Source organism: Schistocerca gregaria, chromosome 4, assembly GCF_023897955.1.
Source record: "Schistocerca gregaria isolate iqSchGreg1 chromosome 4, iqSchGreg1.2, whole genome shotgun sequence".
Taxonomy (NCBI): Eukaryota; Metazoa; Arthropoda; class Insecta; order Orthoptera; family Acrididae; genus Schistocerca; species Schistocerca gregaria.
In genome coordinates, this window is record NC_064923.1 from 286,773,176 (window position 1) to 286,800,448 (window position 27,273).

The window sequence follows — 27,273 nt, forward strand, 5'->3', positions numbered from 1 at the left end:
AAGTAGAAGAGTTAAAAAACAGTGGTTGGTATGTGCTCTAGCGCCAATATTCTAGATAATGACATTGATATTAAACACCGTTGATAGTGTACCAGGTAATATTAAACAACCATAAAAGAAATCGCTAAAGGAGCCACAAATGAAAGAAAACATAGTGCTGCAGATAATCTGCACCCTCTGTTAGCACTAACGCCAGAATTCTGCACAGGCGGGAAGTGGTTGGAGGAACGTGACCAGCAGAGGGCCCCTCTTACCCTGCGGTACTCCATTGCAAGAAAAGAATGATAAATTTCCGTAAAAGTGGATGATCCACATTATCTGATTAATGTAATCAATGAAATGAAATGCTTTTCAGAAATCAAGAAATGCTGCATCTACCTGCATCCCTTGATGCAAATGTTTAAGTAAGTCAAGTGAGAAAAGTACGAGTTGGTTTTCACATGATTGATGTTTTCAAAATCCATGCTGGTTGGCACTGAGGTCATTCTGTTCAAGATACCTCATAATGTTTGAGCTCAGAATATGTTCCAAGATTCTACAACAAACTGATGTCAAGGATATTGGATGGTAGTTTTGTGGATCACTTCTACTACCTTTCATGTAGAAGGGTGTGCGACCTGTGCCTCTTTCAAAGAAGTGGGCATGGTTTTTTGTTTGAGGGATCTATGACAGATTATAGTTAGAAGAGGGACTAACTCAACCACAAATTCAGCATAGAATCTGGCCGGGATTCCATCGGGACCTGGAGCTTTGTTCAGTTTTAACGATTTCAGCTGTTTCTCAACAGCACTGACACTAACACTTGTTTCATTCATTCTTTTCAGTGATACAAGGATTAAACTGGTGCAATTCACCTGGATTTTCCTGTGTAAAGGAACTTTTGAAAATGGAGTTAAGCATTTCGGTTTTTGCTTAGGAACCCTCAATTTCAGTTTCTGTCTCAATCACTGGGGATTGGCCATTAACTTTGGTGCCACTAACAACCTTTACATACAATGAGAATTTCTTTGGGCACTGTGAAAGATCACTTGACAATATTCTGCTACGGTAGTCGCTGAAGACATCATGCAATGCTCTCTTGACAGCCAAACGTTTTTCTTTCAGCATCTCTCTATCTATAGCCCTACATTTTTTTTACACCTATTACACAGTAATTTCTGTTTCTTTATAAGTTTTTTTACAGTGGCTGTATACCTTGGAGGTTCCCTCCAATTATTAACTGTTCACTGGGTACATATCTATCCAGTGCATGGTTGACTACTCTTTTGAACTTGAGCCGGAGTTCTACTACATGCACCTGTCCTGTGCTGAAAGTTTCAACTTCCTCTCCGAGATATGACAATACTGATTTTTTATCTAGTTTACAGAACATATACATCTTCTGCTCGATTTAGCTGTCCTTTGTTGCCACAACCGCATCATGCTCATTGATACCAGTTTCAGTGTGGACATCCTCAAAGAAGTCAGGTTTATTTGTTGCCATTAGATCCAATATGTTTCCATCATCTGTAACATTCCTAACTATCCGCTCTAAGTAGTTCAGAGAAGGCATTTAGTGAAGTTCTGCAGGATGTCTTATCACATCCACAACTAAGAAAACTGTAATTTTTCAGATTAATTGTAGTATGATTAAAGTCTCTACCACTGATTACAGTATGGCTGAAATTTATATACTAGTGAACTGAAGTTTTCTCTAAAGTTTTCAGTTACATCAGGAGACAAGTCTGGTGGGCGATAGAAGGATCCAATTATCATTTTATGCCCACCTCCGATATTGAATCTTGCCCAAATAATCTCACATGCAGGTTTAATTTCTACCTCGGTGGATTTGAGTTTCTTGTCTATTGAGACAAATACACCACCTCCATTTCCCATTTGTCTATCCTTTCAATATATACTTACAGTTTCCACCACAATCTCACTGCTACCAATTTCAGCATCCACAACACAATCAGGTAGCATTACATTTGTGTTGTGCAGTGGTCAAAATGTTTAAGGTCATCAATGTGTATAAAATAATGTTTATCATTTACATCTTAGGTATATCAGTGTAAAAGCAATAACTGAATAAGAACCAAAAAATTATATAAAATAATAAATCTTGAAAAAGTACACAAATCTTGAGCAGATACGATATAAAGCCTTACACACATACACATACAAACACTCAACTACACTCCTGGAAATTGAAATAAGAACACCATGAATTCATTGTCCCAGGAAGGGGAAACTTTATTGACACATTCCTGGGGTCAGATACATCACATGATCACACTGACAGAACCACAGGCACATAGACACAGGCAACAGAGCATGCACAACGTCGGCACTAGTACAGTGTATATCCATCTTTCGCAGCAATGCAGGCTGCTATTCTCCCATGGAGACGATCGTAGAGATGCTGGATGTAGTCCTGTGGAACGGCTTGCCATGCTATTTCCACCTGGCGCCTCAGTTGGACCAGCGTTCGTGTTGGACGTGCGGACCGCGTGAGACGACGCTTCATCCAGTCCCAAACATGCTCAATGGGGGACAGATCCGGAGATCTTGCTGGCCAGGGTAGTTGACTTACACCTTCTAGAGCACGTTGGGTGACACGGGATACATGCGGACGTGCATTGTCCTGTTGGAACAGCAAGTTCCCTTGCCAGTCTAGGAATGGTAGAATGATGGGTTCGATGACGGTTTGGTTGTACCGTGCACTATTCAGTGTCCCCTCGACGATCACCAGAGGTGTACGGCCAGTGTAGGAGATCGCTCCCCACACCATGACGCCGGGTGTTGGCCCTGTGTGCCTCGGTCGTATGCAGTCCTGATTGTGGTGCTCACCTGCACGGCGCCAAACACGCATACGACCATCATTGGCACCAAGGCAGAACCGACTCTCATCGCTGAAGATGACACGTCTCCATGCGTCCCTCCATTCACACCTGTCGTGACACCACTGGAGGCGGGCTGCACGATGTTGGGGCGTGAGTGGAAGACGGCCTAACGGTGTGCGGGACCGTAGCCCAGCTTCATGGAGACGGTTGCGAATGGTCCTCGCCGCTACACCAGGAGCAACAGTGTCCCTAATTTACTGGGAAGTGGCGGTGCGGTCCCCTACGGCACTGCATAGGATCCTACGGTCTTGGCGTGCATCCGTGCATCGCTGCGGTCCGGTCCCAGGTCGACGGGCACGTGCACCTTCCGCCGACCACTGGCGACAACATCGATGTACTGTGGAGACCTCTTGCCCCACGTGTTGAGCAATTCGGCGGTACGTCCACCCGGCCTCCTGCATGCCCACTATACGCCCTCGCTCAAAGTCCGTCAACTGCACATATGGTTCACGTCCACGCTGTCGTGGCATGCTACCAGTGTTAAAGACTGCGACGGAGCTCCGTATGCGACGGCAAACTGGCTGACACTGACGGCGGCGGTGCACAAATGCTGCACAGCTAGTGCCATTCGACGGCCAACACCGCGGTTCCTGGTGTGTCCGCTGTGCCGTGCGTGTGATCATTGCTTGTACAGCCCTCTCGCAGTGTCCGGAGCAAGTATGGTGGGTCTGACACACCGGTGTCAATGTGTTCTTTTTTCCATTTCCAGGAGTGTATTTATGTGACCACTGAGTGAAATTCTTTGGTTTAGGAAGCACTTTTTAAACACTATGTCACACTTCACTGCCCAGAATGTTTGCTGTATAGCGAATGTTTGTCTTTAATCACACCTATATAAGCTGAAATGTATGGTATTCCTATGACACAAATTGCTTGTGGATTCATTACATTATGTCTTGGCAGCAAGTAATCACAACTTCCCAGTGTTATAAACATGTATATTTTTGGTTAAATTATTGTATTACTTACATTCTAAAATTAGATGTGCTGCCTTAGAAATGTCTATTGATAGCAGCATATGTAATTTTTTACTCTCTGGCATCTCTATACATGACTCATTATATCCAAGATAGCAATGGAATGAAATTGCATAAGTGCTATCACCAATTTATCGTGTATAGTGTCAATTCTGAAGGCACAGATAGCCTTTAACTGAACTTACGTATCTGTAGGTGAGTTAGATCTTGTGGATGGTACAGAACTGTCTGTTGAGGCAGCTGTAGTTTGTCCATTACCCATCGTTGAACTGTACATATCCAAATCAAGACCATGAGTCCTCAAAACATGTTGCAGTAATTGTTCTTGTACACTATTTTCTTGTGCTTTCTGCAAATACAAAAATAATTAAATGGTAGGAGATACAGTATGATTAATTAAAATTTTTAATTTACATTTTTTTCAAGAAAGGTATCAAAATTTTAATTATTTATTGCACATCACAGATGTAGTGTACAATAACGATCAACACTACACTGAAAGAACAGAGATGATCGATTGGTTGATCATGTTCACATGCTTGTAAATTGTTCTTCCAAATGAAAAAGATTCCCCAAAAAGTGCATACTTTTTATTCCATATATTGCCTGCAAGTGTATAGGCCATTGTACTCTTTTCTCAACTGCAAAATAACTGCAGTAACTCTGTCAATAGGATAGTCCAGTACCTCTCTCTCTCTCAGTTCTGTACAGGTTGATTAAATGATTTACTTATTTATTTGCAGGAACAATTACAGAATCTCAATATAACTGACTTACTTATAAATAATTTGATGCAAATGATAATTATCTGCTTCTGTGAAAGACACTCTTTAATGTTATAAGATCACTTATTAATAAGATACTCCTTTAAACCCAGATCAAAGGAGCTTTCCTTAAACTTTTTAGATAGTTTGGAAGGCTTTTCTGCAATCTGATTCCTAAGTGACAAATGCTGCTATCTACACCTTTTACATTATGTCTTGGCAGCAAGTAATCACAACTTCCCAGTGTTATAAACATGTATATTTTTGGTTAAATTATTGTATTACTTACATTCTAAAATTAGATGTGCTGCCTTGGAAATGTCTATTGATAGCAGCATATGTAATTTTTTACTCTCTGGTATCTCTATACATGACTCATTATATCCAAGATAGCACAGAACATATTTTCAAAATAATAATACTAATAATAAAGATTAATTCTCGATTTGTAAGCTGGCTGCAGTTCGTCCCCATGCTTCAATTTCACGCAATGCTCCCACACCACTGAATTGACCATAAAGGACCAGATAACACAATTAGTTTGATGTTACAGCCTTGTCTGCCCTGTCTCACACCATATGACTTCCAAGAAAATTTTAGCTGATTACTTGGCTTGAGAACTAAGATAGATGTAGCCATCAGAGGCATTACTCTTATCATGCTGGTGAACATGTGATGAAAGATCTCTTACTAATTTTACACATGCTATGAAATAAATGGTGCATTTAACACTTGTGAGATAATCAGAGCTGCTTTTTTGTTTTCTGTATCATTTATCATTAACACATATATTACAAGCATTACAGTTTACAGAGAGTAAGGTAGTTAGGACAAGGAACAAAGTTACTATCATTACAATAGTTTTGCATGGTAGGCATGAACAACAGTGATTATATAGAGTGGGAGTTGTCTAACAAATGTGTCACAGAACATGTGATAGAATTTGAGACCATATACAAATAAATAGCATACCTGATGACACATCTGATGATGCAGTGCAGATGGTTCAACATCACACTAATCAACACTCCTAAAATATCTCTGCCCATGAATATAATTCTTGTAGTATTCTACTATACAGCAATATAATTCTTGTAGTATTCTATTACACAGCTGCAGTTGGTACATTCCAATGAACAACAAGAAAACAACAATTCATATGAGATATCAAACAAAAACTAAGTGCTTAGCAGTTCTAGATTTGAGAATCAGTCATCTATAGTATTTTCTCACACAAGTAGATTTGTCTAGGAACATGGACTTCATAAGACAAAAAAGTAGATAAAGAGTTCATTAACAACAGATTTCAGAACAGTACTAAGGTTGCTGATCAGATCACTTTCTGATCACCGGTATGACAGACATCAAACTGTAAACTAAGTTTGGGTATGGTGATAGAAGATCATCAGGTACAAAAAGAAGGAAATTAAAAGAAAATGGATTAAGGTTTAAGTTTCAATAGCAAAAAAGGAGATAGTTTGGCTTCAAAGAATCAGATGACATGGTAGGTGGATGGTATCAGCAAAGGCAACTATTAGAGAATAATGAAAACAGAAAGGAAAATGATGTATTTACTGTTGACCAGATGCAGCTGAAATCAGAAGGAAGATGAGAGAAATGGCTACTGGATGTAATAAGCAAGGAGGTGGAGGGCAGGAAAGTTTCACTGAAGCCAGAAGAGAAACGGCAAGTTTAACATTTGATACAACGAATATATTGTATTATTAAGGAACAAACCTCTTTCAGTTGGGCTTCCATTTCCTTCAGACAGAGTTCTTTCTGTGCTGCGGCATAACCTTGATTTATTGTCAGATTATATAACTTTTGTATTATATATTGTGCTTCTTCAACATTGTTCACACTCTGCATTAATGGTGCTATGTCCTGAAAAGAAAATAGTGTATCTGAAAAATATTTTGTTAAGTACTAAAACATTTACTAACAATTCCAATTTGTGAATTTTGAGATTCTTTATTTTTATCCTCATTCATGAAATAGATATGATCTTGCCTTCTGCCAGAATAAAACCAACAATATGAAATATCACTAGAAAATTACACAAAAAGGTAATGAATCAGAAAACAATGTTCCCAAGGAGACTTAAAAAACTTCTATAAATTATTAAAGTCACCTTCATTAAAGGATGAAATGAAGTACACAACACACAAGACCACTGATGTACCAACTCAAATTATTTTCTGAAGGTTTACAAACCCAATACTCCAAATAACCAACAGAAGTAGCCAATCACAACGAATAAGAACTACTTCACTATTAACACTGAAATTCATTGTCAATATGAAAGCCTATGAATAGGCTAACTCACAACTGGCTTCTGACCTGAGATACTTGTCAGTAACATCAACAACAGAAAATGGTTCAAATGGCTCTGAGCACTATGGGACTTAACATCTGAGGTCATCAGTCCCCTAGAACTTAGAACTACTTAAACCTAACTAACCTAAGGACATCACACACATCCATGCCCGAGGCAGGATTCAAACCTGCGGTCGCGCGGTTGCAGATTGTAGTGCCTAGAACCGTTCGGCCACTCTGCACGGCCATCAACAACAGAACTTTGTAATGAAATTTTATGATCAAACTAATAAAGAGTAATTTAGCGGTATTGGTATTATGAACAGACGACATAATTATTTAATAAAAGAAGAAGGATACACCTGAATTGCACATCTACACAGTGTCAAATACAATTCAATATGACTGACAATGAAACTTAGTTTTCACCAAACAGAAAAAATAAACATTTTTTAAATATGGTGGACACCCTCCAACAAAAGTGAAACCATTGACAACCATTTCAATCACCCAATGCCGCAAAGTTTCAAGGTTTGGATACAAACAATATTTTGGAGATGGAGGACTTAAATTTTTTGGGACATACATACAAATCCTTCAGAGAAAACAACAGACAATAGTGAAAAAACTAAATTTAAAAAAAGAATAAAGTAAATTAAGCAAACACACAGAAAAAGTAACAGCCACAACAAAGAATCAGGAAAACTGAAATATGATAAACAGAGATAGTGCAACATAACATGAAGACTTTAAAAGAAACTACACACAGCTCTTACATGGAAGAAGAAGAAAAAGAACAACAAACAGCATACTGCACACTCGACACACTACAGTGTAAGGTATCTTTGCCTTATAATTATTTTTGGGTAACCGAGTAGTGGCTAGTATGCCAAACTGGTGTTGTGGCTGGAGTGCCGAGATGTAAGGAAATAGTTTGAAAGTTTGTGAATGGCCTGAGAGCTAAAGTGTTCATATTTATATTGTGAAAAAAGGGCAAGTTTCAGTCTAATAGATAGTGTTTTAGATAGAATTTCTGTGTGTGGAGAATTATTTCTTTCTTTCTGATTATCAACAAGCTGTACGACTTCGTGCTCATCTGCCCTGTATTTATTCCTCCCCGTACAGATTTGAGCCTTACAACAGATATCTCTCTGGACCAACAAAACATCCAGAGACAAATCTGACACAGTTGGCTTCTATCAGTTAAAATGTGGTTTATGACATTCTGACTAGACAGACACAACATTTAGAAATTATAAAAATATGTATTCTGAGCACTTCAGGGCACTAAAAAGTGATGGTAAGCACTCAATCTTATCACATCACCACGGAGGATGACTGCCTCACTGTGTAGGTAAAAGAAAACTAACACTGTGATAAAATTTTCACATGCAGTGAAAGAATTGATAAATGATTACACAACAATATGTCATGAATCACTGTTTGCCACATTTTATTAACTACAAACAGACACTTTCAGAAAAAAAGTGAAGTACAAGCATGGTTTATTATTCAGAATCCTCCTATCTCTGTGCTGCTTTTTTTACGTACATGCTCACACACTATCACAAATCATTGTTACACTTGCTTGGTACACACTCTAATCAATGTTCAAAACTAGTGCTTTCCTATAAAAAAAAAAAAAAAAACCACGTGTGTGAAATGTTAGCAGCAGCTGTAGTAGTAGTAATAGTGGTGGTGGTGGTGGTAGTGTTATAACATATCTCATCAGGTGTATTGCCTTATGTCCGTCTGTATTTATTTTATCAAAGTCCAGGAAAGTATAACAACAACATGCGATGGACAGAGGACAGATTGCTACTCACCATACACAGGAGGCGCTGAGTCACAGACAGGCACAAAGAAAAAGAATACTGGAAACATTTAAGCTTTCAAACAAAGATATTCCTCAGAAGGAGAATTCTCACACATTCACACAACTACTACTCTCATACACATCTACTGTCTTCAGATGCTACAGTCCGGCTGTGACTGCACTTGACATGAGTAGCAGCATGCTGGTTAGGTGTTGGTGTTAAGGAGGCGGCATGCAGTGGGTATGGGGGAGGAGGGGGTTAGCAGGGTAGGGGGAGGGGACAGTGACAGGGGTTGAGGTTATTTATTTTGTTGTTATTACCTTAGCATCTTCAATTTGCATCACATTTTGTTGCGACTCTTGGATAACTTCTTGTATGTATGAAATTGTTGCATTAATATTTTGTATTTGTTCATCGAGATCCATCAGTGCCAGAGTGTTCCCTCTTTCTTCCTCAAATCTTCTTCTGCGTTTTAAATCTTCAAGTGAATGACAGAGTGATTCTCTCTCTTGCAGATTTCTGTAATTGAGACATAAAAAACTACATATTTGTGCAACTGTGTACAGAAATTAATTATGGTCAGAATGGATCAGTGTTGAAATCTTTTCAGAGAATAAAAATGTGTTTCAATCAGTTTGTATCTTTTTATGTAGGATGTTGTGATACAACTTGCTTCTAAATCATGCAGTGAATTTTTGGAACTTCAGTATCATACATGTATCCTACACAAGAACAAACTTCAAGCAGTAAACCTGAGGCAATTAGAGTACTTAAAGAGCTCAAGCTGCTGCAGGCAGAAATAGGTCATTTGTATAGATTAAGGCCAAACTTGCACAATCAGGCAAAACATTTAGAAGACACTGTACATTTACAAGTTTTTATCTATGCCCCCAAACACTTCAGTGATTTATTTATTGTACAAACAAACTGATGAAATTTGGGGCATCCTGGCTGTGTAGTCAGCATCAATCAGAGGGTTAAAATAAGGCTATGATGATTACTGTGTTGTGTCAAAGAGAGTATCAGCATACATTTATTTTAAGCTCTCAGTAATTTGATACAAAATTTATGGTAAATACTTAAATAGAAAACACTGGCAAGTAATACTGGAGGACCACAAAACCATTTGGACCAATTACACATTTGAGTATTGTTATTACGTCAACTTTAACACATATATTTCAGAATGACACAACACATATAAGTCACAGAGTAAGTTGACAAGCAAGACATGTGTACACATTAGCATTCAAATGAGCACTGAGTCCCAGTCTAGCAACCGCTGCTCGGCTGGCTGCTTAGATGGCGCAGCTGCTGCATGGCTGGCAGACAGCGCCGCATGTAGAGGATGCGCGTAATTGCGCGGCGGCGCTTTGAATGATCGGCGAGTCACAACACTTTTCTCCCCTTTGAAATTGTTGCACTGGTCTTGATGAAGGTGTCCTGGAGATGGCTAACGTCCATTGGCGTTGTTTGACTCACCGTAAAGTCTCGAGGAGGAGGCTTCCTGTACGGACCGAAGTGTCCCCGATGATATCGGGCCGAGATGACAGAAGATGTAGTGGTCGAATCTGCTGGGGCCCCATGCCTCAATCTGCCCGTTGCGGCAAGACCAGATGATATGACAGGAAACATGGATGATGTGTCGGCGTCCGTTGGAGGAGGAGGCGAGTAGATTTGCTCTGACAGAGGATTGTCATCCGGTTCCTGCATGGGCACATCTCCAGGTGGCATCCGTTCTTGTGCTGGCATCGCGATGACAGTGAGAGGGCTGCGTTGTGAGTATTGAGAGATGCCAAGATCCCGAGCGTCAGGTAGAGCCGAAGGTGGTGTAGTGGCATTCGGAACGGGCATTGCCGGCACACGAGGCCGAAGCTGGTCTGAATGATGCACTGCAACACCTGTGTCCATCTGGATTTCATACAGGCATCTGCCACAGTGTCTTAAGATGCGGCCCGGGCTCCATTTTGGCTCCCTACCATATCCCCGTACCCAGATGAGGTCGTCGATGGTGAACCAGCCAAGTGAAGGCACCCACAGCAGTGAGGCGAAAGGCAGCAGAAGATAGAGTAGTGTGGGGGGCTGTCGGCCACGTAAGAGCTCAGCCGGGCTGTGGTCGCCCATGGGGGTGAAACGGTAAGACGCCAGAAACTGGAGAAGCGCATCAGCAGAAGAAGTCAGAAATTTTCCGCATCTGAGCCTTAAATGTGCGGACCAGTCATTCAGCCTCACCATTTGATTGTGGATGGAACGGCGGGGCCGTGACATGCATAACGCCGTGACGAGCACAAAAATCCGCAAAGTCAGAAGAGGCAAATTGCGGACCATTATCAGTAACAAGAGTAGAGAAAAGATGTGGGCGAGAGCACTGGTGGTTGCCGCGGTGGTAGGCGATGTGCAACGGACAATGAAAGGAAAGTTAGAGTAGGCGTCAATTACGAGGTACCATTAAGTACCTAAAAAGGGTCCTGCAAAGTCAGCATGAATGTGCTCCCAGGGCTTCTCAGGCGAAGGCCACGGTGACAAAGATGACTTTGGGGCAGCGGCTTGTGACGCACAAGGGCCGCAGGCAGCGACCGTGTGTGCTATTTCAGAGTCGACACCAGGCCAGTACACATGACGGCGCGCCACAGATTTTGTGCGAGACACACCCCAGTGCCCTTGGTGAAGGAGGCACAAGATCAAAGAACACAAAGACGCAGGTACCACAACATGTGGCGAAGCATTGTCAGTGGAAAGGAGGATAACACCATCCCTAGCCGTGAGGTGGTAGCGTAAAGCGTAGCAGTTCCGCAACGGATCAGAAGTCTTAGCGGATGGGCGATCTGGCCAACCCTTCTGAATACAGCGTAAAACCCGGGAGAGAGTAGGGTCAGAACCTGTAACACAAAAGTTCGTCCCTAACGAATGCCTGATCAGGACCATGGGAAGGCGAGACAGAGCATCAGCATTTGCATGTTGAGCCGTTGGCCGGAAATGAATCTCATAATTGAAACGAGATAAGTAAAGAGCCCAACACTGGAGGCGGTGTGCAGCATTGTCGGGAAGTGACATTGATGGACGAAACAAGGAAACAAGTGGTTTGTGATCCGTAACAAGATGAAATTTTGAGCCATAGAGAAAAACACCAAACTTATGAAGAGCATAAATAATGGCCAAAGCTTCTTTCTCAATTTGAGAATACTTTTGTTGGGCATCTGTGAGCGTTTTGGAGGCATAAGCAATGGGTTGTTCTGAACCGTCAGAAAAACGGTGCGCAAGGACTGCACCGACCCCGTATTGAGAGGTGTCTGTGGCAAGAACAAGATGTTGGCCAGGTCGATAAGTAGCCAGGCATGGGGTCTGCTTCAGCATAGTCTTCAATTTCTGGAAAGCCGCATCGCATGACGCGGACCAGTGAAATTGCACATTTTTATGCAACAGGCGATGCAACGGCTGAGCCACCGAAGCCGCAGACAGTAAAAACTTGTGATAGTATGCTATTTTCTCCAAGAAGGCCTGCAGTTCCTTAACAGATGTAGGGTGAGGAAGGGCACTGATAACAGCGACAGTTTGCTGAAGCGGAGGATACCATCCCGAGAGAGTTGAAACCCCAAGTACGTGATAGATGCCTGAAAAAATTGTGAATTCTGAAGATTACACTGAAGACCGTCAGTCTGTAAGACATGAAAAAGTGTGCTGAGTTTTTGAAGATGTTCTTCAGTGGTGGAACCAATGACAACAATGTCGTCCATGTAATTGATACACCCAGGAACAGGGAGCAATAATTGTTCCAAGAATCGCTGAAAGAGAGCAGGGGCGCTAGCAACCCCGAATGGCAAGTGTTGGTACTGATAGAGGCCGAAAGGCGTGTTAAGGACAAGAAACTGCTGGGAAGCAGTGTCGAGAGGAAGTTGATGATAAGCTTCTGACAGGTCAATTTTAGAAAAATACTGGCCTCCAGCAAGTTTAGTGAACAGTTCTTCAGGACGGGGCATAGGGTAAGTGTCGATGAGGCATTGAGCATTTACAGTGGCTATGAAATAGCCACACAGACGAATATCACCATTCGGCTTAGCAACGACGACAAGAGAGGACCAATCACTGGAAGTGAGAGGAAGCAAGACTCCTGAAGTTGTGAGACGTTCCAGCTCCCGTTTGACCTGATCACGAAGGGCCACAGGAATGGGCCGAGCCTGAAAAAACTTAGGCCGAGCAGTGGGTTTGAGTGTGATATGAGCTTCAAAGTCATTTGCACTGCCTAACCCAGGAGAAAAAAAGGGACAAAAATGTCGTCGACAAGGAATCCAATTGGGCATAAGGAATAGCAGCAGAGACGATATTGACAGAGTCATCTATGGAGAATCCAAAAACACAAAAGGCATCGAAACCAAAAAGATTCTCTGTGTTACTCTGGTCGACCACGAATACGGGAACAGAGCAAACGACAGATTTGTAAGATACCTCAGCATGAAACTGTCCCAAGAGAGAAATCTTTTGTTTATTGTACATCCATAATTGCCGAGTGACAGGTGACAGCAGTGGAGAACCCAACTGAAGATACGTCTGACAATTAATTATAGTGGATCCTTCAAAGGAGCCAACTGCGACAACTGATACATTTCAGGTGAAATCCAGGAAAGTAACAGAGACTTACATGGTTGTTCGTCCATGACATGAAATGCCAAGAAGTGCTGTCGAAGATCTTTTTTCATAACCAGACCAGTCTTCCGCCAGCTCGTCATAAGGAGGAAAAGGAGGTATAGCCAACGACGAGAAACGCCCCGCATTTGACGCCGCGACGAAATTGCGAATCGCCACTGTTAGAAGCGTTTCCTGTTCAAGGATATTTTGCAATAGTTGCTCAACAGTAGCCATGGAAACCTGTGGATCAATGGTGAAAAGGAAAAATCCACTACCTCGTCACCGATTGTTATAATGTCAAGTTTAACACGTATATTTCAGAATGACACAACACATATAAGTCACAGAGTAAGATGTAAAGCATGATATGTGTACACTTAGCATTCGAATGAGCATTGAGTCCCAGTCTAGTGGCCGCTGCTTGGCTGGCCGCTTAGGTGGCACAGCTGCTGCATGACTGGCAGACAGCGCCGCACGTAGAGGACGCGCGTAATTGCGCGGCGGCGCTTTGAATGATCAGCGAGTCACAACAAGTATAATTTCACATACATTACTGTGAATACACCTCACATTAATGTGAAGATCTTAATACTTTCCAAAAGGTGTGACAAGCAATGAGCAAACTGTGTGACTGAACGAACATAAAGAGGTCAGAAAATTGATCTAGATAATGGAATGATAGGAAGGGCTGTAATTAAGCAGCATCTGTCCACATCAGCTCAAACATCTGCTCCTATATGTTCCTGGTAAGTGGCTACATGCAAGATCAGCCACCAAAAGCATTCTGTGTAACTAAATCACTGTGTTCAATCCCTCAGATTTGTAGATTTTTTGCAAAGCCATTATAGGGAAAATCTGCTGAAGACATACAAATGCAAAATAAGTAACAGACAATCAACTGCAAAGCAAAAAATTTCACCTCGTACAGGACGGGGTTAACTAACCATAATAACCACTTTTGTGTTATAAATTGTTGAACTATATGAAGATTCCTAAAGGGAAATGAAGAATTTCTTCTGTCAATATTAGAAAGTGAAAAGTCAAATGATGCAGCTATATATTAGAGGCCCTCCTTTAAGGTTAGAAGCCAGTACTATACTACTGGGGAAAAGAAAAGAAATTGTGACTGTACTCAAAGAGCAAATTCAAATCTCAAGCTCCACATCTGAACAAATCTTGTTCTTTAAATTCTGCGCCCATATTACTGAAGTTTAGAACAAACAAGCTAGTACTCTTAACTGTAGGCAGGCATCTCAGTTGCACATATTAAACTCTGTTAAGGAACTGGAGGGTGTAACAATAAGATTATGTAAAAACAAATAAAACATGCAGTTTCTAATATCTACGACTGTCTTGTTCAACACAGTAACATTCCTAAGCACAACAGGGATTAATAGAGCAACAGACATTGGCAACTTTGTTGCATATATAACTGTCTGCATGAATTGCACGATGTCAGTCTATAATGATTAATGAAGAGTAAAACATTCTGCACAACTAGTTTTATATAGAAAAGGGAAATACTGCACTCACTCAAAATACAGACAGAAAATGTGCAAATTGGACTATGGGAAATGCTGTACCACCCAGATATTGTAGATGCAAAATAAATTCTTTCTTAAATATACAAGTATTCTAACAGCACTTTAAATTCAGTTTTTGATTAATGCAGGCAAAAGTAAATTCAAGCAAAAGTGGAAAGAATAATCTGTTATCATCTAGACTCAATCAGTTCTTTCCCAGGAAGAAAGAATTTAATTTAATCAAAAAAATAAAATGGGATTTTTATTAGCCTTTAAATATACCTAGAGGTAGAGTAGTAACTAGAGGTCGTAGTTTATTGTGTAGCTTCAAGCTATTTATAACTCCAGTGTGGTAGTGACAGTCTTGAAAACACTGTCTAACTAGTTGATACTATTACAGAAAAAAATAGTATATGATGGCATTGAAGATTAACTGTTACATTTACTTTATTCTTATCTAAACAAAAGGCAACAGTCAGTACACACCGATAAGAAGAACTGACAATTCACGAAAACAATGAGGCATTCCACAGGACACTGTTCTCGGACTCTTCCTGCTTACTGTGTGCGTTAATAGCGTCTTGCATCATATGACCTATGATAATGACACATGGGGTAAAAAGCAAAAAGGGATCTCTTGTTGGCAAAGTCAATTGTTCACTGATATCATAAAAAGTGTTTTGCCTCAAAATTATCAGTGTTGATTTTCTTTTTTTTTCTTTTTGCAATTTAATGCACTTTACATCATCATCTGCAAACTACAATCAATAATAAAACAATTTTGACTAGATAAAATAGTCAAGTTCATCATTAAAGTAGTGCATGTTGAGCCTTGAGATAGGCACCTCCTTTTGTTTATGGAAAAATAATATGAGCCGACTAGAGATCCTTTTTAAGTAATGGACTATGCTAATAAGCTTCACTTTGAAAACTACTCTCTCCTGAATGCTACTGTTACTGGTTTCTCTCAACAAAAGAAAGTTTCCTGATAACATTATGTCTGCCCCAATTACAGGTCCCTTTTCCTTCGTGGATTTACAAGCCAGTAATATTGCTGATATTCAGACTCCAGTTCTGCACATTTTTGTAATTACTTATTATGAATGGTTATTTATTTTAAACATTTATCATGCTGTATCTAGCTTTTGTAAATAAATATTTGTAAGCATGCAAACTGTAAACTGATTAGTCGAACAACACAACTGATTGCATTTGTTTCTCACTTGTTTGCCAATTGTCTAGTTAAAATTAAAAGTGATTACAAAGTTTAATGTGTCTACTTATGATTCACTGATGTGTGTCTACTAGAAATGAGTGAAGCTAATGTTCTAGATATATTAAATATGACAGGTTCCAATGATTAGAATATACAATAATAACAACAACATCAGTGATGAAGATTATAAAGTGTACACAGATTATTTTTCGGAAAGATGTTTTTGCAGTGATGAATCAAACGCAGATGAATACCTGCCTGAATAACAAGAATCAATTAACCTTTCAGAATTTCTTTGCCAAAAACATTCCAAATGTGGATGCCCTTTCAGCAAGTAACTCCAACTATCTTGTTAGTACAGATGATGATATAGCTGAAATATAAGGAACTCTTAACATTCAAGAGGTAATTGATGAAATGATGGTGGGAATAATCTGGTCACAATTGATAACTGTGCTGATTTAGTTGACAGTTTTGATGTTGAAAATGATCATAGCCTTATGCCAAATTTTCTAGAAAATGGCTGTGGATGTAAAGAAAACTGTTGACAATTACTTTCTGCTAATGACTTTTTGCTAATGTACTATGAATGTTCTGAAATCTATTATTACTAAGACAATGTTAATATAAACATTGAAAAAGTTTTTCCATAACCCCGGTTCCCAGAACTCATGAAGATAGACGTTGACTGTAGATACTGTATCACAGACACAGTCCCTTTGACTGTTCATAGAGGTCACTAAACTCACCAAAATATGTAAACAACCATGCATGAGCAGCAATTATTAGATGGAGGAGGTCTGACAGCTGATCAGTTCCAGTCATTCCACCAGGAAGGAGGCACATGGCTCACATCGCCTGTAGTTCAACCATGCTTAAGACAGTCAATACCAACGTTCGATCGCATCCACATTGTTACTTTGTACCAGTAAGGGCTCTCAACAAGGAAGTGTCCAAATGTCTCAGAGTGAAATAAAGCAATGTTGTTCGGACATGGAGGAGAAGCCTCGCTCAGACCGCTCAAGGACAACTACTGCAGTGGATGACCACTACCTATGGATTATGGCTCTGAGGAACCCTGACAGGAGCCCCACCATGTCGAATAATGCTTTTTATGCAGCCACAGGATGTCATGATACAACTCAACAGGATGCCTGATGCGCAACTTCACTCCCGAAGTCCATGGCGAGGTCCATCTTTGCAACCATGACAACATGCAGCACAGTACAGATGGGCCCAACAACATGCCGAATGGACTGCTCAGGATTGACATCACATTCTCTTCACTGATGAGTGTCACATTTGCCTTCAACCAGACAATCGTCGGAGATGTGTTTGGAGGCAACCTGGTTAGGCTGAACGCCTTCAAACACACTGTCCTTTTTCCCCCTAAGGCAAGTCTTTCCGCTCCCGGGATTGGAATGACTCCTTACCCTCTCACTTAAAACCCACATCCTTTCATCTTTCATATATATTCAGAGCAGCATATGTCTCCTCTTTGTCGGACTTTGTTGACTGCACTGAAAAATCAATACCAACTAATGCTAATTGCACCTTGAGGGTTGGAACTGAAAATGATGAGTTTCTTGTAAAAATACATGACCGGTTAAATTTTTTCACAACAATGGTGCTAAGAAAGTGTGACACAGTACTTTGAGTTCAATGTAGAGAACCAAGGTAAAGTGTATTGCAAAATCAACACTGCAGGGAACGTGTTCAAGTAGCAGATATTCCTATTAGATGATGGACCTCACAGATTTCCCAATGAAATGACTCTGGAATGAATGACAAGGAAACATCGAAACTACATCTTCAATTCATCACACCATACTGCAAACATGAGTTCAAAAATGTTTTGTGTTCACAAGTTGAATTTGAACCTGTTGCTGAAACTAACAGAAATGCAGCTGCCAATCGCAAGCCTAATTATCCGTAAGGACTTCCTGGACCCTCAAAGTAACATCGAAAAAGCTGTATTTAAGGTGTCAAATTGAACAGTTCTGGAACACTATTAAACACTGTTTAAAAGAGGTCATTTGAAGCTATATTTTGGTATTAAATTAATTTTTTAATGTAAAATATAAAGGCTCTTTATTACTTTGAACTTTTGAATGCATTTTCCTCAGTATGACCATTTTCATTTAATAACATTTAAACATCATTATTCAGAATTTAATGCTCAAGTTGAAAGTATTAATAAATCAGAAACAAAAATAGACATCACTTTTTGCTTTCCACCTCACATATGACATTTATTGCATCACATGAGAACTTGCATGTAGTTTTAGATGAGAATGTTGACACAGCTGAGAGTAATAACCAGTGGTGCAAAGCTAACCAGCTATCTGTAAATGAGAAATGAGCCAACACATTTATTTTAATCTATTGCCACAATGGAGAGGGGGGGGGGGGGGGAGAGAGAGAGAGAGAGAGAGAGAGAGAGAGAGAGAGAGAGAGAGAGAGAGAGAGAGAGAGTGTGTGTGTGAGTGAGAGAGAGAGAGAGAGAGAGAGAGAGAGAGAGAGAGAGAGAGAGAGAGAGAGAGTTGGGAGAGGGCAAAAAGAAGCTGGATTCCTGGGTTCCAAGCACAGTATACGCATCTACCAGTTCATGACTAGCCTTACTTGTGCCACATGCCTGAAGGTTCTCTTCATAAGGTACTTATAAAAATACAATGGGTAACTGATTGATTCAACAAGTGAATGGCTTAACGCACTATGCAATGAATCAAATTCAAAGAGAAAATACGGCAAAGACATTTGCGGGCCACATCATTTTGGCTATACTGCATCCAAAATGAAGTTAAATAATGTAACTGTGTATTGCAGCTCATTATCATGAAATCCATTCCAGAAATGTAGTGCTCGCATAAGCAATTGAATTAAAGACAGTTGCTCTGCTGAAGAAAGAAAGACAAAGCGCTCATCACCACAAAACTACAATGGTTTTGTTGTCTGAAGTGGGTGGTATGTCAGTGACGTATTTAGCAAGTACAGGATAGGCTGTAAGTACAGTATCAGTTTGTTTGATGAAGGTTAAATTGTGAATGCCACACTGTCTCATTCAAGTAATGGACTTCCTGTCTGCCACTATGTCAAAGGTCTATTGTGAATATCTCCTATTCAGGGAGAACTGCTTCAGCCAGAGTCAACTGCCATGGAAAACAACATATTGAAGACAAGGTTTGTTGTGCGATATTGTGGATTTTAACAGTGAGTACACAGGCTACAATGCAGAAGAATCATTTATAAAATGGAGCACAGCAATGTGAGCATACCCATACCACTAGAATTGATAATTACACATGTACCCATGTCCATATGTCACAGACAAGAAATACTAATAATGGGAAATGGTTGCCTGGGTCTAAAGTTGCAATGCACATTGAAGGCAGAGTATTAGTGTGTCAAAAACTACATGGTGTGAGCCATTTCACTGGCCAACAGGCACCATTAAGATGGGTGGAGGGGAGTATTTTACCCTACACTATATCCTGTACAGCAACTAGCATATAACCTGACACAGAGTGAAATGGGGCCCCCATATGTCTGCCATAATCTATCTCTGGAAATCACTACAGGAAATTACTGTCGAATCACAATGATGTACTTCCTCACCTATGGTTTACTGCGTGGGGCTCCTGTCTAGCTAGAGAGGTGTGTAGGAACAGTGGCTAATCATAGCATAGCTTTAGTGGAGAAGTGTGAATTGTTGTCTTGATGCTTTGGTTGCATCACTTATCTTACAAGTTAATGTGAAGTGATTGAAACTGTTTGCCACACAAGTTTTGCATTTAATTTCAGTGTTCACAATGAAATATCAATGTTTATCCAAAAGGTGATGTTTCTTGGTTCCGTGTGTCGAGTTGGGAGAACAAATGTCTGCTTGTGTCTGTGTATGTGCGGATGGATGTGTGTGTGTGTGTGTGTGTGTGTGTGTGTGTGTGTGTGTGTGTGTGTGTGTGAGCGCGCGCGCCAGTGTACACCTGTCCTTTTTTCCCCCTAAGGTAAGTCTTTCCGCTCCCAGGACTAGAATGACTCCTTACACTCTCCCTTAAAACCCACATCCTTTCGTCTTTCCCTCTCCTTCCCTCTTTCCTGACGAAGCAACCATTGGTTGCGAAAGCTTGAATTTTGTGTGCGTGTTTGTGTTGGTTTGTGTGTCTATCAACATGCCAACACTTTCGCTTGGTAAGTTACATCATCTTTGTTTTTTGATTATATAGTTAATTGTTTATGTAGACTGACAACTTTTGAACAGTATTGATAAGTAGTTATTTCTTATGGGAGCATTTAGTGAGATTTCTTATGGGAGGATTTAGTGAGATTTCCTTGTGCGCTTAGAGTAAGGTGTCCATTCGTCCCGTTTTTCCCGGTACAGTCCTATTTTTTACCAAAATGTCCCCCTGTCCCGAAATTTTTTTGGGGGACACTCAAATGTCCCATTTTTCTATGATTCCGCTTTGCTAGAGTATTTTACGCTACTGGTTGTTTGACTCGCCATTAACTTCGCAATTATTTATGCTAGGAAGCACGTGATGACTTTCAGCATACCCCAAACATGTACCGTACTGTCAAAAGTTGCAAGTAATTTTAATCGCTCTATAGGTTACGAATAACAACAAAGGTTCTTCTCTTCTAAATCAATCCACTTAATCCGTCATTTCAGTCCAGAGACACTCTACACCACTGATACTTGCTCTCTGGCTTTCGTCACCACAATGTTAATGTTTTGCACTGTGCAATCACTGTTTCATTATGCCAAAACGAAAACGTAATTTTAACAGCAGGATAAAAAGCGAGTTTCCTTTTATCACTGGTAGTGGAGAAACTATAGAATGTACGTTTTGCAGATCAAAATTTGCTATTGGTCATGGTGGAAGGTCTGACATTGTGAATCACATTAAGACGAAGAAACATCGCATGAGTAATCAAACGAAAAGAGCAAATAAATGCACGAGTGACTACTATGTAAACTTAAAATCAGTAACAGAAATGGATAGGCAGTTGGCAGAACAAGAAGCTACATTTGCATACCACAGTGCAATGCATAACCATAGCTTTAAGTCAATGGACTGTACTACAACAGCTGTTAAAAAACTTTTCAATCCTAAATTCACATGTGGAAACACAAGATGTAATGCAGTCATTTCAAATGTTATTACACCGTATGCAGCTCGAGTCATATCTGTAATGATTGATCATCGAATCATCTGGATTTGAAGTTGGTTCCTCTTCTTATCAGGTATTTTCACCCTGAAAATGGCATCACGGTGAAAGTGCTCGAATTGGTTATTTTAGCTGGAGAATCTTCAAATTTACTTCAGAATTATGTGCTGGAGGTTTTAAAGAAATATAATCTTGAAGGAAAGGTGATTGCAGTTTCTGCAGACAAGACTAACACCAATTTTGGTGGTAATCAGAGGAAAGAAAAAACAATTTGTACTATGAACTGCAGCAGAACACAGTGAATAATATAGTAGGTGTTGGCTGTCCAGCACATGTGGTGCACAGTTCCTTACAAACTGGCTCAGATTGCCTACCCATCGACTACCAATTAATGGTAAACAAAATCTACCAGCATTTACACATATATACAGTAAGGGTTGAATCTCTGAAGTCATTCTGTAAGTTTACTAAAACTGAATACAAAACTGTACTTGGGCACAGCAAGACGAGGTGTCTATCTCTGCTACCATCATTGGAAAGAATTGTAGAGATATTTCCTACTTTGAAATCATATTTCATTTCACTTGATAAGTATCCTATTATCCGTAAACAATTCTTCGATGATCCTGAGTCTATTTTTCTTCTAGATTTTCTTGTTAGCCAGCTAAAACCTTTCTCCACAACAGTTAAACGTATTGACAAACAAGAAATCACAATAGTGGATGTATATCTAGAAATAAACAAATTATTGGGCAAATTTCAGTGTAGAAAATCTGAAAGATTTCTCACATCCTTTGTACATGAGACTCTAAGAAAGCTAGAAGAAGAGGGTGAAATTACTGTAGAACAATTTCATATTTATGCTGACGTCTTCTATGGCTCTTGCATTGAGTATATTAAAGAATGGTGTTCACCATTCCTCACACCTTTTAAAGCATTTGACTGAGTTAATACCAAAAAGGAGCAGCTACATTGGAAGGATATTCAGGACTGTTGTGTTTTTGTTAAAAGTATTGTACCAAATTTTCCTTGTAGATGAAGACGAACTGTTCGAAGAATTTTCATGTGCACAGAACTTCATAAAAAGTGAAGAAGGAGACAAGGAAAGTGTTAGTGCAACGTGGTGCAAAATATTTGCTTATTTCAAGAGTAAAAACACTAACAGGAAAAACATGATTCATCTGGAGGAGTTTTGTCTGGCAATTCCTAGGTCAAATGCTGCTGTGGAAAGTGTGGAACTCTTTGTGGTCAGATGAAGAAAAACAGAATGAAAGTTGAAACAGTGAGGGCCTCACTTATTGTCAAAACACAATTTAATGGTGTATCGTGTACTGACTTTCATGATGCAATTTCAAACAAAAATGCAATTCTTGATAAAGTACATAAAAGTGAAAAGTACGGTGATAGTGTGGCAGAATAATTGTAAAATGTGATTTGGGATCATCTGAGTGCACATTGTAAAGGTCCACTTGTATGTGTAGTAAATTCAGTCAATACAATATTTATGTCCCTTCTTTTTTTTTTTTTTTTTTTCCCCCCCCCATTGTCCCAGGTTTTTCTCTAATTTATTTTAAATGTTCCCTTTTTCAATGAAAATTAAATGGACACCCTAGCTTAGAGCTGAGTTGTGGCACCAAGTTAAAGTAATATTTTTGGGTAGTACTGTTAAGTGTTAACATACTAAGTGATCTGGCATTATGTTCATGTTTTGAGTATTTTATAGAGTTTGTTCCATATGTGTAGTTTTTTTTTATGAAAAGCTAGATGGGTGTGTTCCAAATTGTCAATATGATTCTTAATGTGGGTACCTTGCAGAATTGTTTTCCTCACTCCAAAATGGAGTCTAGCTGCTATCATGCTTAGGCATTATAATGTATATTTTCAGTGGACACAATATCTGCAGTGTGCACAGGCTCATTTTAAGTTTTGTAGATATTCGTTTAATTCATCTATTCTTGTTAAAGTTAGTAGTGCAAATTTTAACGGCAACTACATATGAGTAGATATCAGCTGAAGATATGATGCATAGGTTAAGAGTAGGTCAACAATGAAAAGGGACTGTTATGTTTGTTTCATACACACCTTGGACGGATTACTACAAGATGAGAGTGGTGTCTGACATCTAGTTGTTCGAGTTCAGTATTGCTGTGTCTGCTGTCATTTAATCTATGACTGCCAGCTAGCAGCACTGCAACGGATCAACCCTTTCTCCACTTTTCCATGTAATGAATGCCTCAGGGGTGCAGTGCTGTGAGTAATTACATTTTTTGTGTGTGGATGACTAAGTGCTGATGTGAAAACGCAAAAAAAAACTTTTTCTTGTTCTGACGGTGCCAGCAGTGTATTTAAAATCACTGGTTAATGTAACGTTTATGCATGTATACCTTCTTTTTCAGGAACTTAAATGATATTGTGTTTTGCTTTTGTATTTTTCTTTAGCTGCACTGTAGGTAGGTTCATAAGCATTTACCATTTCTTTGTATGTACTATAACATCACATTTCTTGACTTGCGTTTGCATGTCATGGTATGGCTTTGCGGTAATCAGTCGAGTTTGACACTATCTGAGGGATGGTGTGTTCCACCATTCTACCAACCTCCCCCCCCCCCCCCCCCCAATCATCACCACCAGAGGGGTTTCATTTTTTGTTTTCTTTTTGCAATTCTCTACTAGAATTCAAAAACTTTTCTCTACAGGAATGTAAGCAAAGAATTGTATCGTTCACTATTGATAGTCACCTCTCTGCTGAGTGCAGAGGAACAGTTGAGAGTCAAGGTGTAGGTTTTGTGGAGTGTGGGCGAGTGTTGTGTTGATGCCATGGCTGCAGCACATATCTTACAAGTTATTGAAAATGTTTGCCACACAAGTTTTGCATTTAATTTCAGTGTTTACGATGGAGTATCCATGTTTATCCAAAAGGTGATGTCTCTCGGTTTCATGTGTCATGTCGGGAGAACCACAATCAACTGCATCGCGACGGTTACAGAAAAATAATGTGGGCTGGTATGATTATAATTGCAAGTCCTAAGTGAAAGAAACACATATTGTTTTGACTGACTGAATATCACGAGTGGAGGTATTTTCTCGTTTGTAATCACACCCGAAATTTTATGGAGCATTCGAACTGTGATTCAATCACATGCATGCTCTTGTTATAAGCTATTCAATTGTTTATGTTTGTTGTAAGAACTGTGAGTGATTATTGTGTGTTCTACGCACCGTGTTTTTGCATTGGATGCCATCATTTAGACAGCAACCTTGTACATCACAACGGACATGTATTTTCAGTACAAATACTGATGACATGCATTGTGGAATAATTTTAACTGTGAACAGTGCAGCCCCACCCTGTGCGAGTGTTTGGCCACTATATGGGTCACTATTGGGTGCCAGCTTTGTGGCCACAAAATAATTTATGGGAAAGTGTGACCTGTACATAAACATCTAGTGCCACATTCCAGAAACCATTCAAGGAGTTCCGAAATCCATGCCATTTAGAATCGTTACTGTACTGCATTTCAAAGGTGAACCAACACATTACTAAGCATGTGGTCATAATGTTTTGGCTCATCTGTGTATCTTCCTTCACATATCTTTAATCCTCCTTAAGAATCTACTTCACAGTCCTGCACTCTGGTCATTTTCTCTTTTTGGCATTCATCTTACTCAGACAAATGCAGTGAGTAGAAAATGAGAACAGGCTTTCACTGATATGCAAATGAAGAATGAATTATGGAATGACTCTCAGTAATTGCAGTCAATTTCTCTTACCTTTCCATATCTCGTTCAATGACTGCTACTGTCTGCTTGTTTATGGCATTCTGACTGATAGTTTTCTCCAGTTCCTGCCACTTCTGTTTAGCTTCTTTTGGAGAGAAATGCAGTTTCCTGGCTACTGAAACACAATTAATTCAGTCAAACTTATACAGTGCACAAAAACCATAAATAATATAATGTATAACAGGTGCCTTTAACATTTTTGAGGACTTGAGTGATAGGAGAACAACAAAATGTAGAGTGTGTAGTGGGCTTTTGTGATTAACATGAAAGCAAAATTCAGAACGCTTTGAAGAAATTTTATAGAAAAGTTACAGATTGAAAGTTTAGTAGATTTAGAAATGCATACCATTTCTGCCACCAACACGACCTGCTGCCTTGTTGCTCAGTCCTCCTCGAGCTATCCTCCGCAATGCTGACACTTCCTCTTGTTTCCTTCGTAACACTACTTCTTTCATTCGCTTTTCTGCTTCAAGAGATTTTATCAAATTTTCATGCTTCCTTGATGCTTTCCGCAGTTGTGCTATTTCTCTATTACGGCGTAATTCAGCTTCTTTATGCCTTGAAGTCTCCTCTTTCATCTTGTTCAGCAGCTTAACCTGAAAGCAAAAATTTATAACCATGAATGACAACACTCAATTCAAATTTTTGTTATCAGCAGACATGGCAATTTTGAGGTAATTATGAGTAGTATTCAAAAGAAAATATACAAAACAACACTGTGGATGTAATTGAAGTCTTTATTCAAAAGTAATCACCAGAGCCCTGAGCACAATGGTCAGACTGTTTCATGAGCCAAAGGATTCTCAGTTCCCAGCATTCATGTGGCTGTGATAGGAGACAGTCCTCCACTGTGTCCTTCAGTTTGTGTTGAGCTGAAGCATTTCCCTTTGAGATGGACTTGCAGCAGACCAAACATATGGAAGTTACAAGGCGAAATGTACCAGCTTTATGGCAGATTCTTGAACTGCTTCCACTTGAACTTTGCCATTTCACTTTGCGTAACATTGGTAACATGGGGATGAATGTTATTGTCGAGCAGAATCACTCCCTCCATGAACAGCCCAGGCTGTTTGCTTCTGATGGACTTGCATAGGATAGTGCACACTATTGTAACTGGTTTTCTATGAGTATCAGAACTTTGGTGACTATCACCTTGCCTGCTGAGAGGACAAATTTGACTTTTTTAGAAGGAGATGACACACATTTGTGTCCCTAGATGTCTCCTTACATTATCCCAAGCAACATGTGTCAAATTTCAACTGGTTTGGTTGCTGACGATTTGTACCTTTTCATTTTAACACTCATACAAATTAGTTCAATAAAAATAAATTGTCCAGGTCCTTACGCATTCATACAAATTACATTTGTAACAAGTTTCAGAATTGTTCACTTTTGCTTCCACATGAAAGTAAAGTAGCTTTCAATGATGTAAAACAGACACACAAACAAACACAAACATACACGCGAGGTTCAGGCTTTCGCGGCCAACGGTTGCTTCGTCGGGGAGGAGGAGGAGGAGGAGGAGGAGGAGGAGGAGGAGGAGGAGGAGGAGGAGGGGAGGGGGGGGGGTGACAAGGGGGGTGGGTTTTGGGGGGGAGGACTCGTTCCAATCCCGGGATTGGTAAGGTAAGTCTTTCCGCTCCCAGGATTGGAATGACTCCTTACCCTCTCCCTTAAAACCCACATCCTTTCGTCTTTCCCTCACCTTCCCTCTTTCCTGATGGAGCATCAGTTGGTTACGAAAGCTTGAAATTTTGTGTGTGTGTTTGTGTCTTCTTTTATCGTGTCTATCTACCAGCGCTTTCCCATTTGGTAAGTCATGGAATCTTGGTTTTTAATGTATTTTTCCCATGTGGAATGTTTCTTTCTATTTTATTCATATCATTAAAGTTTATAGATAGTTTGATGCAAAATGAAATGACAATAAATGAAGAACAAAGTGGAAATTAAGACCCCCCCCCCCTACCCAAATTAAGAAATTTCATTATTCAGAGTGCATAGTTTCCCTAAGACCTAAAAAATAGATAATAATGCACTTCAGTATTTCATACAGATTATCATTGAAACTTAATAGAATTATTAAGCAAAATTATGTTATTGAAACAAACAAGTGAAAAAATTTATTGAGTAGGTCTATGTAAGTGAGGCAGTGAAACAAAATTGGTTTCTAGCAAGACAACACACATCAGCCCACAAGGCAATTAGAGGA

At 39.8% G+C, this 27,273-nt stretch overlaps 1 protein-coding gene across 11 annotated transcripts in view; it reads right to left on the reverse strand.

Moving 5' to 3' along the window:
• LOC126267947 (kinesin-like protein KIF21A) overlaps positions 1-27,273 on the reverse strand; it is a 483,424-nt gene that overhangs the window by 111,963 nt on the left and 344,188 nt on the right. For 6 of the 11 annotated variants that reach the window (XM_049973269.1, XM_049973265.1, XM_049973263.1 and 3 more), the window contains 5 exons: positions 25,411-25,660; positions 25,056-25,179; positions 9,077-9,275; positions 6,361-6,507; positions 4,045-4,208 (listed from right to left, as the gene is read on the reverse strand). In XM_049973269.1, coding sequence (XP_049829226.1) covers positions 4,045-4,208; positions 6,361-6,507; positions 9,077-9,275; positions 25,056-25,179; positions 25,411-25,660 — 884 coding nt within the window. The remainder of the gene's footprint in view (positions 1-4,044; positions 4,209-6,360; positions 6,508-9,076; positions 9,276-25,055; positions 25,180-25,410; positions 25,661-27,273) is intronic. The other 5 variants (XM_049973266.1, XM_049973270.1, XM_049973264.1 and 2 more) reach the window with 1 other exon arrangement.